Source organism: Ascaphus truei, chromosome 7 (assembly GCF_040206685.1).
Source record: "Ascaphus truei isolate aAscTru1 chromosome 7, aAscTru1.hap1, whole genome shotgun sequence".
Classification (NCBI taxonomy): Eukaryota; Metazoa; Chordata; class Amphibia; order Anura; family Ascaphidae; genus Ascaphus; species Ascaphus truei.
The window spans coordinates 108,119,028-108,132,464 of record NC_134489.1 but is presented as its reverse complement, the minus strand read 5'-3'; the positions used below and the strand labels follow the sequence as shown (position 1 = coordinate 108,132,464).

At 47.0% G+C, this 13,437-nt stretch overlaps 1 protein-coding gene, 1 long non-coding RNA gene and 1 other non-coding gene across 33 annotated transcripts in view; 1 reads left to right on the top strand and 2 right to left on the bottom strand.

Annotated features, from left to right (window-relative positions):
• LOC142499858 (uncharacterized) overlaps window positions 1-8,295 on the bottom strand; it is a 40,001-nt gene extending 31,706 nt beyond the window's left edge. For both annotated transcript variants that reach the window (XR_012802763.1, XR_012802762.1), the window contains exons 1-2: window positions 8,146-8,295; window positions 2,636-2,714 (exon numbers count right to left, since the gene is read on the bottom strand). This is a non-coding gene — a long non-coding RNA (uncharacterized LOC142499858). The remainder of the gene's footprint in view (window positions 1-2,635; window positions 2,715-8,145) is intronic.
• Window positions 1-13,437, top strand: part of LOC142499853 (CLIP-associating protein 1-A) — a 209,151-nt gene that overhangs the window by 41,433 nt on the left and 154,281 nt on the right. For all 30 annotated transcript variants that reach the window (XM_075609814.1, XM_075609813.1, XM_075609811.1 and 27 more), the window contains exons 3-6: window positions 9,524-9,602; window positions 10,328-10,431; window positions 11,486-11,577; window positions 11,670-11,745. In XM_075609814.1, coding sequence (XP_075465929.1) covers window positions 9,524-9,602; window positions 10,328-10,431; window positions 11,486-11,577; window positions 11,670-11,745 — 351 coding nt within the window. The remainder of the gene's footprint in view (window positions 1-9,523; window positions 9,603-10,327; window positions 10,432-11,485; window positions 11,578-11,669; window positions 11,746-13,437) is intronic.
• Window positions 8,988-9,114, bottom strand: LOC142500362 (U4atac minor spliceosomal RNA). The gene has a single exon (XR_012802921.1). It is a non-coding gene; the product is annotated as a U4atac minor spliceosomal RNA (small nuclear RNA).

The window sequence follows — 13,437 nt, the reverse complement described above, 5'->3', positions numbered from 1 at the left end:
GGCTTTAAGGAGGCTAAGCAAATAATCAGATATGCAAAGGCCCAAACAGGAGAGAAAACAGCTCTGTCCATAAAGGGGACAAAACATGGGGGGGGGGGGGGCGGCGTGTGAGGGGAAAGCACGCGTGGGCAGGACGGGGAAGAGAAGAAGCGTGCAAGGGCGAAGGCAGAGTGCAGACCGGGGGGAGGGGAGCCCGAAGTGCAGACTGGGGGGAGGGGAGCCCGAAGTGCAGACTGGGGGGAGGGGAGCCCGAAGTGCAGACCGGGGGAGGGGAGCCCGAAGTGCAGACCGGGGGAGGGGAGCCCGAAGTGCAGACGGGGGGAGGGGAGCCCGAAGTGCAGACTGGGGGGAGGGGAGCCCGAAGTGCAGACTGGGGGGAGGGGAGCCCGAAGTGCAGACTGGGGGGAGGGGAGCCCGAAGTGCAGACTGGGGGGAGGGGAGCCCGAAGTGCAGACTGGGGGGAGGGGAGCCCGAAGTGCAGACTGGGGGGAGGGGAGCCCGAAGTGCAGACTGGGGGGAGGGGAGCCCGAAGTGCAGACTGGGGGGAGGGGAGCCCGAAGTGCAGACTGGGGGGAGGGGAGCCCGAAGTGCAGACTGGGGGGAGGGGAGCCCGAAGTGCAGACTGGGGGGAGGGGAGCCCGAAGTGCAGACTGGGGGGAGGGGAGCCCGAAGTGCAGACTGGGGGGAGGGGAGCCCGAAGTGCAGACTGGGGGGAGGGGAGCCCGAAGTGCAGACTGGGGGGAGGGGAGCCCGAAGTGCAGACAGGGGGGAGGGGAGCCCGAAGTGCAGACTGGGGGGAGGGGAGCCCGAAGTGCAGACTGGGGGGAGGGGAGCCCGAAGTGCAGACTGGGGGGAGGGGAGCCCGAAGTGCAGACTGGGGGGAGGGGAGCCCGAAGTGCAGACTGGGGGGAGGGGAGCCCGAAGTGCAGACTGGGGGGAGGGGAGCCCGAAGTGCAGACTGGGGGGAGGGGAGCCCGAAGTGCAGACTGGGGGGAGGGGAGCCCGAAGTGCACACTGGGGGGGGGGAGCCCGAAGTGCAGACTGGGGGGGGGGGGAGCCCGAAGTGCAGACTGGGGGGGGGGGGGAGCCCGAAGTGCAGACTGGGGGGGGGGGGAGCCCGAAGTGCAGACTGGGGGGGGGGGAGCCCGAAGTGCAGACTGGGGGGGGGGGGGGGGGTTCTTATCTTCCGTCACATTCTGGGTTTCTAATTCTGGCAACAATTTGCATTTTTTTTTTTTTATTATTATTGCTTTCGCCCAATTACTGGAAAATCTAGTAGGCTCAAAAGCAGAGGCTGCTAATTTCATTATAAGGGTTCTGTTAGGATCCATCAGTCTCCAAAGTAGTCACGCCTGTAATTCTGTACAGAGCAAAGATGTCATGGGCAAGAAAAAGAGAAGGTGCTTTCGCGGCTTAATGTTTTAGGCGGTTTTAGATAATCAGCATAATGGGAATAATTAAATTAACTGCAAACAGCTTAGGAAAGTATTTCTTGAGCAATAATGTTATTAGTGTGCAAGAATGTGGTACGCATTTTCCAGGCGATTATTACAAATGACAGTACAAATTATGACTGGGTTAGGGAGGAGTGTATCTGTGCATGTATAAAGCGCCCGATTTTACACATTAGCATGTGCCAACACGCTGGCCAGGGTGCCTTATTCTCAGCCAGATCATTCATATTCAGATAATGGCTTTCAGTTTCAAGCTCTTTCATAATGCTGCAAAAATATGAATTCAGCCGCCTTTTGGGTTATATCTTGGCAGCACTTTTTGTTTAGCGTTGAATATTAAGTTATAAATAGAAAGGCAGAGACAACGAAATAAAGAAATTTGCCAAAGGCCCCTACAAGTGCACCTGGAAGAGTTTAGCACACAGTGTTAAGTCATTTTACAGGTTCCTCCTGCACAGCAATATACTACAATGGTAGCGCGTACACCGGCAATATACTACAATGGTAGCGCGTACACCGGCAATATACTACAATGGTAGCGCGTACACCGGCAATATACTACAATGGTAGCGCGTACACCGGCAATATACTACAATGGTAGCGCGTACACCGGCAATATACTACAATGGTAGCGCGTACACCGGCAATATACTACAATGGTAGCGCGTACACCGGCAATATACTACAATGGTAGCGCGTACACCGGCAATATACTACAATGGTAGCGCGTACACCGGCAATATACTACAATGGTAGCGCGTACACCGGCAATATACTACAATGGTAGCGCGTACACCGGCAATATACTACAATGGTAGGGCGTACACCGGCAATATACTACAATGGTAGGGCGTACACCGGCAATATACTACAATGGTAGCGCGTACACCGGCAATATACTACAATGGTAGGGCGTACACGGCAATATACTACAATGGTAGGGCGTACACCGGCAATATACTACAATGGTAGGGCGTACACCGGCAATATACTACAATGGTAGGGCGTACACCGGCAATATACTACAATGGTAGGGCGTACACAAGTGTTTGGCTTGTAAAGGGACGTCCGGAGACGAAAGCAGCACTCCTCCCTACTATTAACAAGATGGAACCGAGGGTCTCCCCGAGCGGAACCGCACTATTCAGCTGTGGGGGTCACACTGTTCCCAAGGTACTTACCTATGAAGTTAGCTGGTTTAAGGCCAGGTCCCCCGGTGGGGACGTCTCCCTCAAGGGGAATCAAGATGGCTCCAAATCTCTGGCGGACGGGAAACCACAGGTTAATAGGAAAGTTATTCGCAAAATGTTATATATATGGATACGGTTTCATTTCCTGACAGCAAAATGTACACAGCCTTTTCTGTTTCTCTGTGTGTAGGATTTAGTTTTGTATAATTGAATGTATAATGTAATGTTTGGTAAAACAGTTGTTGGGGATATATATATATACACACACACACACACACACACACACACACACACACACACACACATACATACATACATACATACACACACACACGCGTATCTGTTTGTAGTGAAATAGTATGGGGGAAAAAACCCAGGAACTAATCCTGGTAGCATCACCAGTAAGTATGCATCAAGATAACCCTAATGAGATGCAAGAGCATTCACTTTATCCGATTAACCAGCTGTGCCTAATTGTGGGCTCAGGCAGATTCCCACTTAACCCTTTGAGAGCCCGAAGAAGTAGCAACGGCGTCTTGGGGTCTGACACTCGGGGGAGCCCGAGGTAGGAGCGATGCAAGAGAAACCATGCTTGTTTTGTTAGGCGAGCGCACATGTAGGGCACGATCTACACGAGGAACGGAAGGGGGGCGGCGGTCACATGACTGCGAGTGCCAGAAAGGGTCGTGGTACTGTGATGCTGCAAATAAAGGGTTAAAACAGGGGGGGGGGGGGAAACCTCGCCGTAAGCTTCATGCATAATGTTAATATCGTGCCCTGTGAGTGTGTTCTGCTCTTTCGGTAAGAAACAAAAAACACCCAACACGTTTTGTGCTAAAAATAAATAAAATAATGACATCTCTAGCGTTGGATGTTACCATGGTAACCTTTAGACATCACCTGGGAGAACTCCGTTATAACCTAACAATTTGACATTAAGTCTCAAATTAAACATAAAAACAAAAACACCACAGCATTGAAAAGGCCAGAAGAGATTTAATGCAGGGGAATAACGAGATCAGCACAAAGGCTGCTTCAAAGCCCAAATGTGCTGGTTTGCAGAAAAGCACAGGCAGGTTAGGAATAACTACAGAGCACACAACACTTACACTTTCTTTTTAATAAAGCAGATTATGTAAACCTGTTTCAGTTCAGCCTCCGCGTCTCTCTGAGGCTTTATTCCTGCCTGCGGGCAGACGCGGGGGCTGTATTCCTGCCTGCGGGCAGACGCGGGGGCTGTATTCCTGCCTGCGGGCAGACGGGGAGGCTGTATTCCTGCCTGCGGGCAGACGGGGAGGCTGTATTCCTGCCTGCGGGCAGACGGGGAGGCTGTATTCCTGCCTGCGGGCAGACGGGGAGGCTGTATTCCTGCCTGCGGGCAGACGGGGAGGCTGTATTCCTGCCTGCGGGCAGACAGGGAGGCTGTATTCCTGCCTGCGGGCAGACAGGGAGGCTGTATTCCTGCCTGCGGGCAGAGGCTGTATTCCTGCCTGCGGGCAGACGCGGGGGCTGTATTCCTGCCTGCGGGCAGAGGCTTTATTCCTGCCTGCGGGCAGAGGCGGGGGCTGTATTCCTGCCTGCGGGCAGACGCGGGGGCTGTATTCCTGCCTGCGGGCAGACGCGGGGGCTGTATTCCTGCCTGCGGGCAAACGGGGAGGCTGTATTCCTGCCTGCGGGCAGACGCGGGGGCTGTATTCCTGCCTGCGGGCAGACGGGGAGGCTGTATTCCTGCCTGCGGGCAGACGCGGGGGCTGTATTCCTGCATGCGGGCAGACGGGGAGGCTGTATTCCTGCCTGCGGGCAGACGGGGAGGCTGTATTCCTGCCTGCGGGCAGACGCGGAGGCTGTATTCCCGCCTGCGGGCAGACGCGGGGGCTGTATTCCTGCCTGCGGGCAGACGGGGAGGCTGTATTCCTGCCTGCGGGCAGACGGGGAGGCTGTATTCCTGCCTGCGGGCAGACGGGAAGGCTGTGTTCCCGCCTGCGGGCAGACGCGGGGGCTGTATTCCTGCCTGCGGGCAGACGGGGAGGCTGTATTCCCGCCTGCGGGCAGACGCGGGGGCTGTATTCCTGCCTGCGGGCAGACGGGGAGGCTGTATTCCTGCCTGCGGGCAGACGGGGAGGCTGTATTCCTGCCTGCGGGCAGACGGGTAGGCTGTGTTCCCGCCTGCGGGCAGACGCGGGGGCTGTATTCCTGCCTGCGGGCAGACGGGGAGGCTGTATTCCTGCCTGCGGGCAGACGGGGAGGCTGTGTTCCCGCCTGCGGGCAGAGGCGGGGGCTGTATTCCTGCCTGCGGGCAGACGGGGAGGCTGTATTCCTGCCTGCGGGCAGACGGGGAGGCTGTATTCCTGCCTGCGGGCAGACGCGGAGGCTGTATTCCTGCCTGCGGGCAGACGGGGAGGCTGTATTCCCGCCTGCGGGCAGACGGGGAGGCTGTATTCCTGCCTGCGGGCAGACGGGGAGGCTGTATTCCTGCCTGCGGGCAGACGGGGAGGCTGTATTCCTGCCTGCGGGCAGACGGGGAGGCTCTATTCCTGCCTGCGGGCAGACGGGGAGGCTGTATTCCTGCCTGCGGGCAGACGGGGAGGCTGTATTCCTGCCTGCGGGCAGACGGGGAGGCTGTATTCCTGCCTGCGGGCAGACGGGGAGGCTGTATTCCTGCCTGCGGGCAGACGGGGAGGCTGTATTCCCGCCTGCGGGCAGACGCGGAGGCTGTATTCCTGCCTGCGGGCAGACGGGGAGGCTGTATTCCTGCCTGCGGGCAGACGCGGGGGCTGTATTCCTCCTGCGGGCAGACGGGGAGGCTGTATACCCGCCTGCGGGCAGACGGGGAGGCTGTATTCCCGCCTGCGGGCAGACAGGGAGGCTGTATTCCCGCCTGCGGGCAGACGGGGAGGCTGTATTCCTGCCTGCGGGCAGACGCGGGGGCTGTATTCCTGCCTGCGGGCAGACGCGGAGGCTGTATTCCTGTCTGCGGGCAGACGGGGAGGCTGTATTCCTGCCTGCGGGCAGACGCGGGGGCTGTATTCCTGCCTGCGGGCAGACGGGGAGGCTGTGTTCCTGCCTGCGGGCAGACGGGGAGGCTGTGTTCCTGCCTGCGGGCAGACGCGGAGGCTGTGTTCCCGCCTGCGGGCAGATGGGGAGGCTGTGTTCCTGCCTGCGGGCAGACGGGGAGGCTGTATTCCTGACACCTTGAAATATTTGTAGGGTGGGGTTTGATTTCCTCTGGCTGCTCCCTTTTGTGTGATAAGCGAGCCCCCCTCCCCTTATTGGCTCTCTGATAAGGGGAGGAAAAACACTTGATTGACAAACACTTCCCCAATTAGAGGCCCCTAAGGAATTAAGCCGGCTGACTGTGGGATTGCACCTTTAATGGAACAATATAAACACACGTGCCGTTATCATTTGTGCACCTAAAATTCTCCTGCAAACACATTGTACTTTCTAGGTGTAGATTTTCCAAGTACAGAAAATTAAGAGCTACACCTCCTTACTGAAAATATATTTTAACAAATGTCATCATTCGTACAGCAAAATACATACATTGACGCCTATTTAACACATTCACTGCCAGATGGGGTTAGGATTGCAGGACCCTCCGGCACCGGGAGGGGAAAGGGTTAAGCGCTCAAACAACTGACAAAACAGGTCTGTGATAGGAAATTTGGAGTAACTTGGGCCGAGCTATAAACCAGTCGTTTGAAAAGTGTCTTTATGTCTCAGAGAAATGTATTTGTGAAGTTAAATTAGTGTAACACTTCCCAAATTTAAACGTATGGAATGAAAGAAGAAATAAAAGTTGAATAGAAAGGAAATAAACGCATTGGTTTCTTGTGAGACTTCCTATTTACCGATCTCTTGTCACTGCGGATCATTGTATTGTTAGAGGGTTAGAAAACAAGGCTTTTGCAGCAATAGGTCAGTGGAAACAGAATTGTGGAACCCAAAAGTTGGTAAACTATGAACCCAAATGTTACTTAGAACAACTATTGTTAAAAATACAGTAGCGACAATTCTTTGCGGGGAGGGGGAAGTAACTTATCTGCCTGGGAAATTGCATCAATTTGCACCTCCTTAAATAGGCAGCCATGTAAAATGAACCCCTACACTGCCAGCGACTCATTGCAAAGCAGCGCATTGCTGACCTCGTGATGAGAATGGTTCACAGACTTTGCTTATATAGAAGCAGCAAATGATGGAGGCTACTGTATATACTAAGGTCTCCAGGCTGCAAAATTAGGGCGGAAAACGCACTTTTTTGTATCAAAGAAAAATGGTGTCACTTTATAAATGCTGATGCAATTATTTGGCACTTAACGTTTTTCTTTTGAGACCAAATTGCCCTTTTCCATCAGATAATACACCACAATGACATCTTCCAGTAGTTTTGTATTTTTATTTTGGATAAACACTAATGCAATCTTTATGGGCTGCACTGAAAGCTGCTTAGGTGTGATCTCGCTATACAAACACACGGCTATATTGGGTGTGCTTTACACAGTTTGCTTTTAGTTCTTAAGAGACACAACGCTTAAACATGCAGGTAACCTCAGTGACATGCAAAGCATTGCTGGCCTCTGGCAGTGAATGGGTTCAATTATAAAATGTTTGAAAATGGCACAGATCTTGCAGAATTCGCACAACTACAAATGTTGCAAGGTAAACGCAATAAGGCACTTGTTCAACATTAACAGGTAAGTGAGGAATATTAATCCCAGCCTAACCCGCACTGCCCACACCCTAATCTGGGAGAAACCATTGCCAGCTGAATAAGGGAGAGGGAAGATTATAGAGCAGGCAGCTGGGTAAATAGACAGTAATGTTGAAATCGGGACTGTATCCTTTTAATGTTTCAAAATCTGATTTCTCCGATTGTATAAAACATGTAGGGTATCCTGCAACTGAGTGTGTAGTTGCTGTAGCCACTGACCCTTTGTTCTAGCAGCCGTCTCTTCATACTAACAGCTATGTATAGGTTAATTTGTCGTTAGGAAAAAGTTACAGCATGCCTGTTGAAGAATAGATTATTCAGAACAGAAACATCTAGCAAAAAGCAATGTTCTCCACCTGTTACCTGTACTGCCATAGTTTAATATTGTTACTGCCTATGGAAGAATAGGTCATTTGGAACTGCAAGAAACCCATGTTGAACCAATTAATTGGGACAAAGTCCATATGTTCCCACTTTTGGAACATTTATTTAAAAAAAAACAATCTAAGGGAGTAGGGTTTTTGAGATCCCTATTAACCTCTGAGGTGGAATGGTCACAGGTGGTTGGCAAGTCATTTCAGTATCAGCAATAGATTCTTTATACAAAGAGTTTACACATAAATGAAATACTTGTAATGCTAATAGGGCAATTTACTGTGAGATTAGCATTTTTTATCAGCTCAGGAAATACACTGTTTATAGTTCCAGAGTAGGGTTATATTTAATTTAGGAAACAGAGATTGCACCTTTACTAGATAATACAGACAATATATACTTTTCAACGTCTTACCTTTGTACAAATGTTCCAAAAAGTGCCCCTATCCAATGCTTTCATATTCAACATGCTTGTGTGTTGTTACAACTGCAAGACTGCTCTCACCATACGTACATTAACCATTCCCTCTACCCAAAGAAATGATGCTCTAGTTGTTGGAGTGCGTATAAATAGGGTGTCGAAAACAAAATCCATTTTACATGAGGGTGATTACTGTGTATAATTGTTTTCCAGCTGCTTGCCACTAACTTACTACACAGGCACTTTAATTTGCAGATATTTGCAGCTTGGGTTTTATTTGTTAATACCCCACCCCCTGTTTTTAAGGAGAAATTACATTACCCACAATGCTTTCCACCGCATTTAGGAGCAGTCATTTACATATGAGTGAAAATCAGATCAAGTTAACACACTTTTCGCATCCGTGTTATAGGGAAGTCCTCAAAAGAGGTACATTCTTGTCCTATAAGGGGCATGCATCTTCTTTAATTTAAATGTTTTTTTTAAACCTTAACAGAAATCCATTTCGGTTTGCACCAACAGGGAGGGACATTATTGTAATTCTTGGCTCATTTTTGACTGTTGTGTCTGGCTTTATTTGTATCTCCTCACTCGTCACTACGCCATCTAGTGACTCGTTTTATGCGGATCTTATGATTAAGTGCCGGTTCGGTATTGCAGTTTATAGCTTATATATATATTAAGTGCCGGTTCGGTATTGCAGTTTATAGCTTGCATATAAGCACTTGCGATTGTATTTTTAGATTGGTTATGTTAATTTTAGATGCAGCAGAACGCGATCTGTTGAGTAAATCAATACCAATTCTTGAAATCTTATTTTTTTACTTAGCAAAATGGGTTCCAAAAATTGCACCTTGCTAATGCTTACACACTAGTGGCGCGTACGTGTTGTTTTAGGTGTTAGCAGAACTGTTCTCACGATACGTTCATTGAACAGTCGCTCTACCCCAAGAACAGGATGGTTAATAGTGACGGTGTTTGAAACCGGGTGGCAAATTCCAAAACCTTCTTACACTTAGGGTGACTTTTCTTGTTGCGTGTTTGTAGTTGAACTGAATTCTGAAGGGACTCTTCATGTCATGTAACTGCCATATCTTGGGAAAAAAAGATAAAAACACGAAGCCTGTTTTTTTATTTTTTGGGATGCGTAAAGGAAAATGGGCGCTACCCATGATGCATTGCGCCACCTAGCTGTGGGTATTTGCATATTCTATGCAAAGCTACTACACTGGAATACTGTTATGCAAATGTTTTCTAACAAGTCACAATATAGCATATTGTTCCGTTTGAAATGTATTATCTTCTTTATCATTCTAGTTAGGGATTTCTGCACCCTCATTCTCATATTCAATATAGTGCTTTTTCTTTGCAGGTGGCTCTTCTGGGAATGGATATTTTATCTGCACTAGTTTCACGTTTGCAAGATAGGTTCAAAACTCAAATTGGTACAGGTAGGTACCCCCACACCCCACTCTCTCTCCCACTGACTGCACACCTGGAATAAGCCAGGAGCACTCGCCTTGTAATTGATTTGTATCTGATCTTTAATCATTTAGGCGTTAGCCAGCCCTTAACATAGTGCTGGGAAAAAACAGTAAGCAACAATCTTTTGTATTTGCAACCTTCTCAAAACCCGGTGGTAATTAGCAGCTGCCAAGTTAATTACTTCAGTTTGTGATGAAAATGACTTGTTTCAGAGCCCCATGTCTTAATTATGGCTATTTCATTTTAAATTTTTAAATACTTTGATGTTAAACTGGTATTAAAACACATCTAGTGATGGAAACCCTTTTATCTACCCTTTTCTGGCACCTGATTATTCCTTAATTTAATATTTTGCAGTAATGTTTCAGATATATCTGCTTGTAAATTCAGAGGCTGGTTTACAAATAACCAAGGCTTATTCTAATCAAACGGATAACACACGGCCTCTTTTATTCAATGTCTGTATATCACGGTTTGTAATAAGAATTTAAAAAAATAAAAATAAATCATTCAGAGTTGTATAACTTTTAACACCTTCAGAGCCAGCGGGGAGGATGGCAAGGCATTGATTGAGTGGGTGGCAGGCGCCTTTGGCACTGACGGGGTTAAGAGTCTGCTTCTTGCCATTTTCTGCGTGCTGATGAATATTACAGTGGATAATGTGTTGTAACAATGATCTCTGATTTCTCAGTCCTGCCAAGTTTAATTGATCGGTTAGGAGATGCTAAGGACTCTGTGCGAGAGCAAGATCAAAGCCTTCTGATAAAGATAATGGACAACGCTTCAAACCCCCAGGTACGCTGGAGACTTTGTGACCGTGTCTAGGGCTACGAGAACCCAAAGGACAAAAAATATATTATTCTTTCACTTGCTGGTTTTCCGTTTCCCTTTTCATCCCCGTAATATATGTATCTCTGAAATAGTTCAGACGTACTACTGAATGTAAATAATGGTGATGATAATTCAGTGGGTGCTGGTACGGGGTAGTAGTGGAGTAGTAATAGTGAGGGCACCCGGTCAGGGAACAGTCTCTACAGCAGTGTTTTTCAACTGGGGTTCCCTGCAATTTTCAGATTATTATAAAATTGTACCAAATACAGAAGAATTTACAATGCATCTGATCTCAGGCGTGCTATTAGAGAGGGTTGGGGTTCCTTACAATGCATCTAATCTCAGGCACACTATTAGAGAGGGTTGGGGTTCCCCAGAATTTAATAATATAATTTTAGGGTTCCTTAACCGTAAAAAGTTTGTAACACTTCTCTGCAGATTAATAAGATACTACAGATCCAGTTATAAGCAATGTGGGCCTGAGTGCAGTGGAAAGCATTACACTTTGTTTTTTCTTTTGCTTTGGGACATTGTTGCACCTCATGATAACATTTGGAGACATACTGGGCCAGTTTCACAGCATGCATACACTAAAAGAACTTCACCAAGGGTGGTACATTGCTAGCGTGTTGTGCATCGCTGTTTAAGTTACACATACTGTAAAATACTATGTCTCACTCACTCACTGTGGAAATTGGATGCTGTGACTTTGCTGTTGTGTGTATAGGAAAGTTGAGCAATGTTATCTTTATAACAATTATATTATAAGAAATGAAATGCAGACTGGTTTCACGTACCTTATCAGCACACTTCCTGTACTTAATGTGAGATTTAGAACACGTTTGATGTTATAGCTTACTGCTATCTGTGGCTCCCCTGTGCCTCTCCCACAGCATTTGTCATTCCTTCACTGTATATAATGTATATTTCTTTGTGTAATCTCATGGGTGCTGTGATCACATGGGAAGAGAGACTTGGAATGATGACTTCATGCTACCCATCCTTTATCTCTCTTTAGTATGTGTGGGATCGGATGCTAGGAGGTTTCAAACACAAGAACTTTCGCACGCGAGAAGGAGTCTGCTTTTGCCTTATCGCAACACTTAAAGCGTAAGCCAAGTCCCATTATTTAGCATGGCACACGTCTTGTTTTCCGAAGGCATTCCTGCTCTAAGAATAACTTTTTTACATCTGTTACCTAGATACGGAGCCAACAGTTTGACGTTGAGCAAGATTGTGCCACATATATGTAACTTGCTTGGAGACCCTAATAGTCAGGTGAGTCCTCAGGGGGCCTTGGTATGCACATCTTATGGCATGAGATTACTATCACAGCACTAATGCTTCAATATATTCTTTATTTCTCTGAACTTCACTTACCCTTCCAGGATTCCCACTTTCAATCTTAAAAGAGCAACAAATCCTCCTTAAAATGTAGAATAAAACAGCATTGCAAGCCGAATACAGAACGGTTAGCCCTGTATTATATATAGCAACCACATTGTGAGTGTGCATACTGAGAGGGGATCTTATAGGTCTATATAAACTAAAACTGTTTAGTCACAGAAAGCCTTTAACTCATGCATACCCTGAAAACTATAACTATCTATATATATTTCCTAATTATATATAATTATGGCACGGTAAATTCAAGGTGTTAAAGCACCCAACAGGTTCAACAGCTACAAGTGAGCAGCACACCTGATGAATAATAATACATATCTCATATAATGTTTCATCTCCTGCAAAATGAGTAAGGTTTGATTTCTAGAATATGTTGCTGTAATTTAATATTTTTCAGGTGGTACTTTTGTTGGAAAAAAAGATGCAGCAACCTTGAGTGCAAACAACATTATTATTTTTATCTAAATTAAAATTAAAATACAAAATTCAGCCTCAAATAAGGAAAAGGTCAGAAAGAACATTTCCCAGACAAGTTCGTAACCTCGCCCCATTCCTAAAACTTTGATAGTTGAGATGGAGTTTCTTTGTGGAGAAAGTTGTGGGAATTCGTACTTGATCTAATCTTAATATTGCTCCAGATTTAATAAATATAACATTTAGAATGACAGAGAGGTTAATAGAGTTTATTTCACTTTTGCAAACACAAAATAACAGGCTGAACACGGTTTTTGTCATGAGGCCATCTATTGGTAAATTGTGGTATTGCAACTAAATTAACATGAACCTGTTTTTCCAACGTGTATATCTTTGGGCAATTCTGCAATGCAGCACTCAACAAATGTATTGGTTGTAAACTTAAGCATCTGTGAAAAAAGCACAACACTGTGATTTTTTTCATTGTGTGGGGTGACTGATTATGAAGGACGCTGCAGAATAATGCTTTGTATTCAAGGAAGGTATATTGGTTGCAGTTCTATGATTTACCAATAGATGGCTCTGTAGTGCTCGTCTATTCTTCTGTACAAAGATCTTTAATACTTGTGTTTTGCTTCCTTTCACTTTATCAGATTCATAGGTGAAGGTTTCCTAGACTCGATGTCTTTTTAGTTATGCTTAACTCCTTCACCCTTGCAGTGTGTGTGTTGCCTTTGCCACACCGCATTGTCTTAGTGCTGATTTGGATGGGACATCAAATGTACTGTGGACTTCCAGCTTTGCATGAGACAGGTTTTTCTCAGGTTAGGCAATCAGAGGGGTTTTTGCTTTTTGTCCATCGATAATAATATTATTATCTGCCTGGTTTATAGCATAATATTAGCTTCACCATGCCCAATGCTGAGCGAGCATCAGCTGATCAGTTCAGAAGCGGGAAGCCATTGAGTGTTATTGGCGGTGTACTTCCCATGTCCAAGTCTTACTGTGAACGCTGCTCCACGCAGCAGGCTGAAAGTATACGGAATGTTAATAAAAGGTATATGGAAGTATAAAAGTCACGCACAGTCGGTTCCTCCTCTTGTGCACAATGGGAATATCTGCAGTTGATGTTCCGGGGACAGGAGCAGGCCT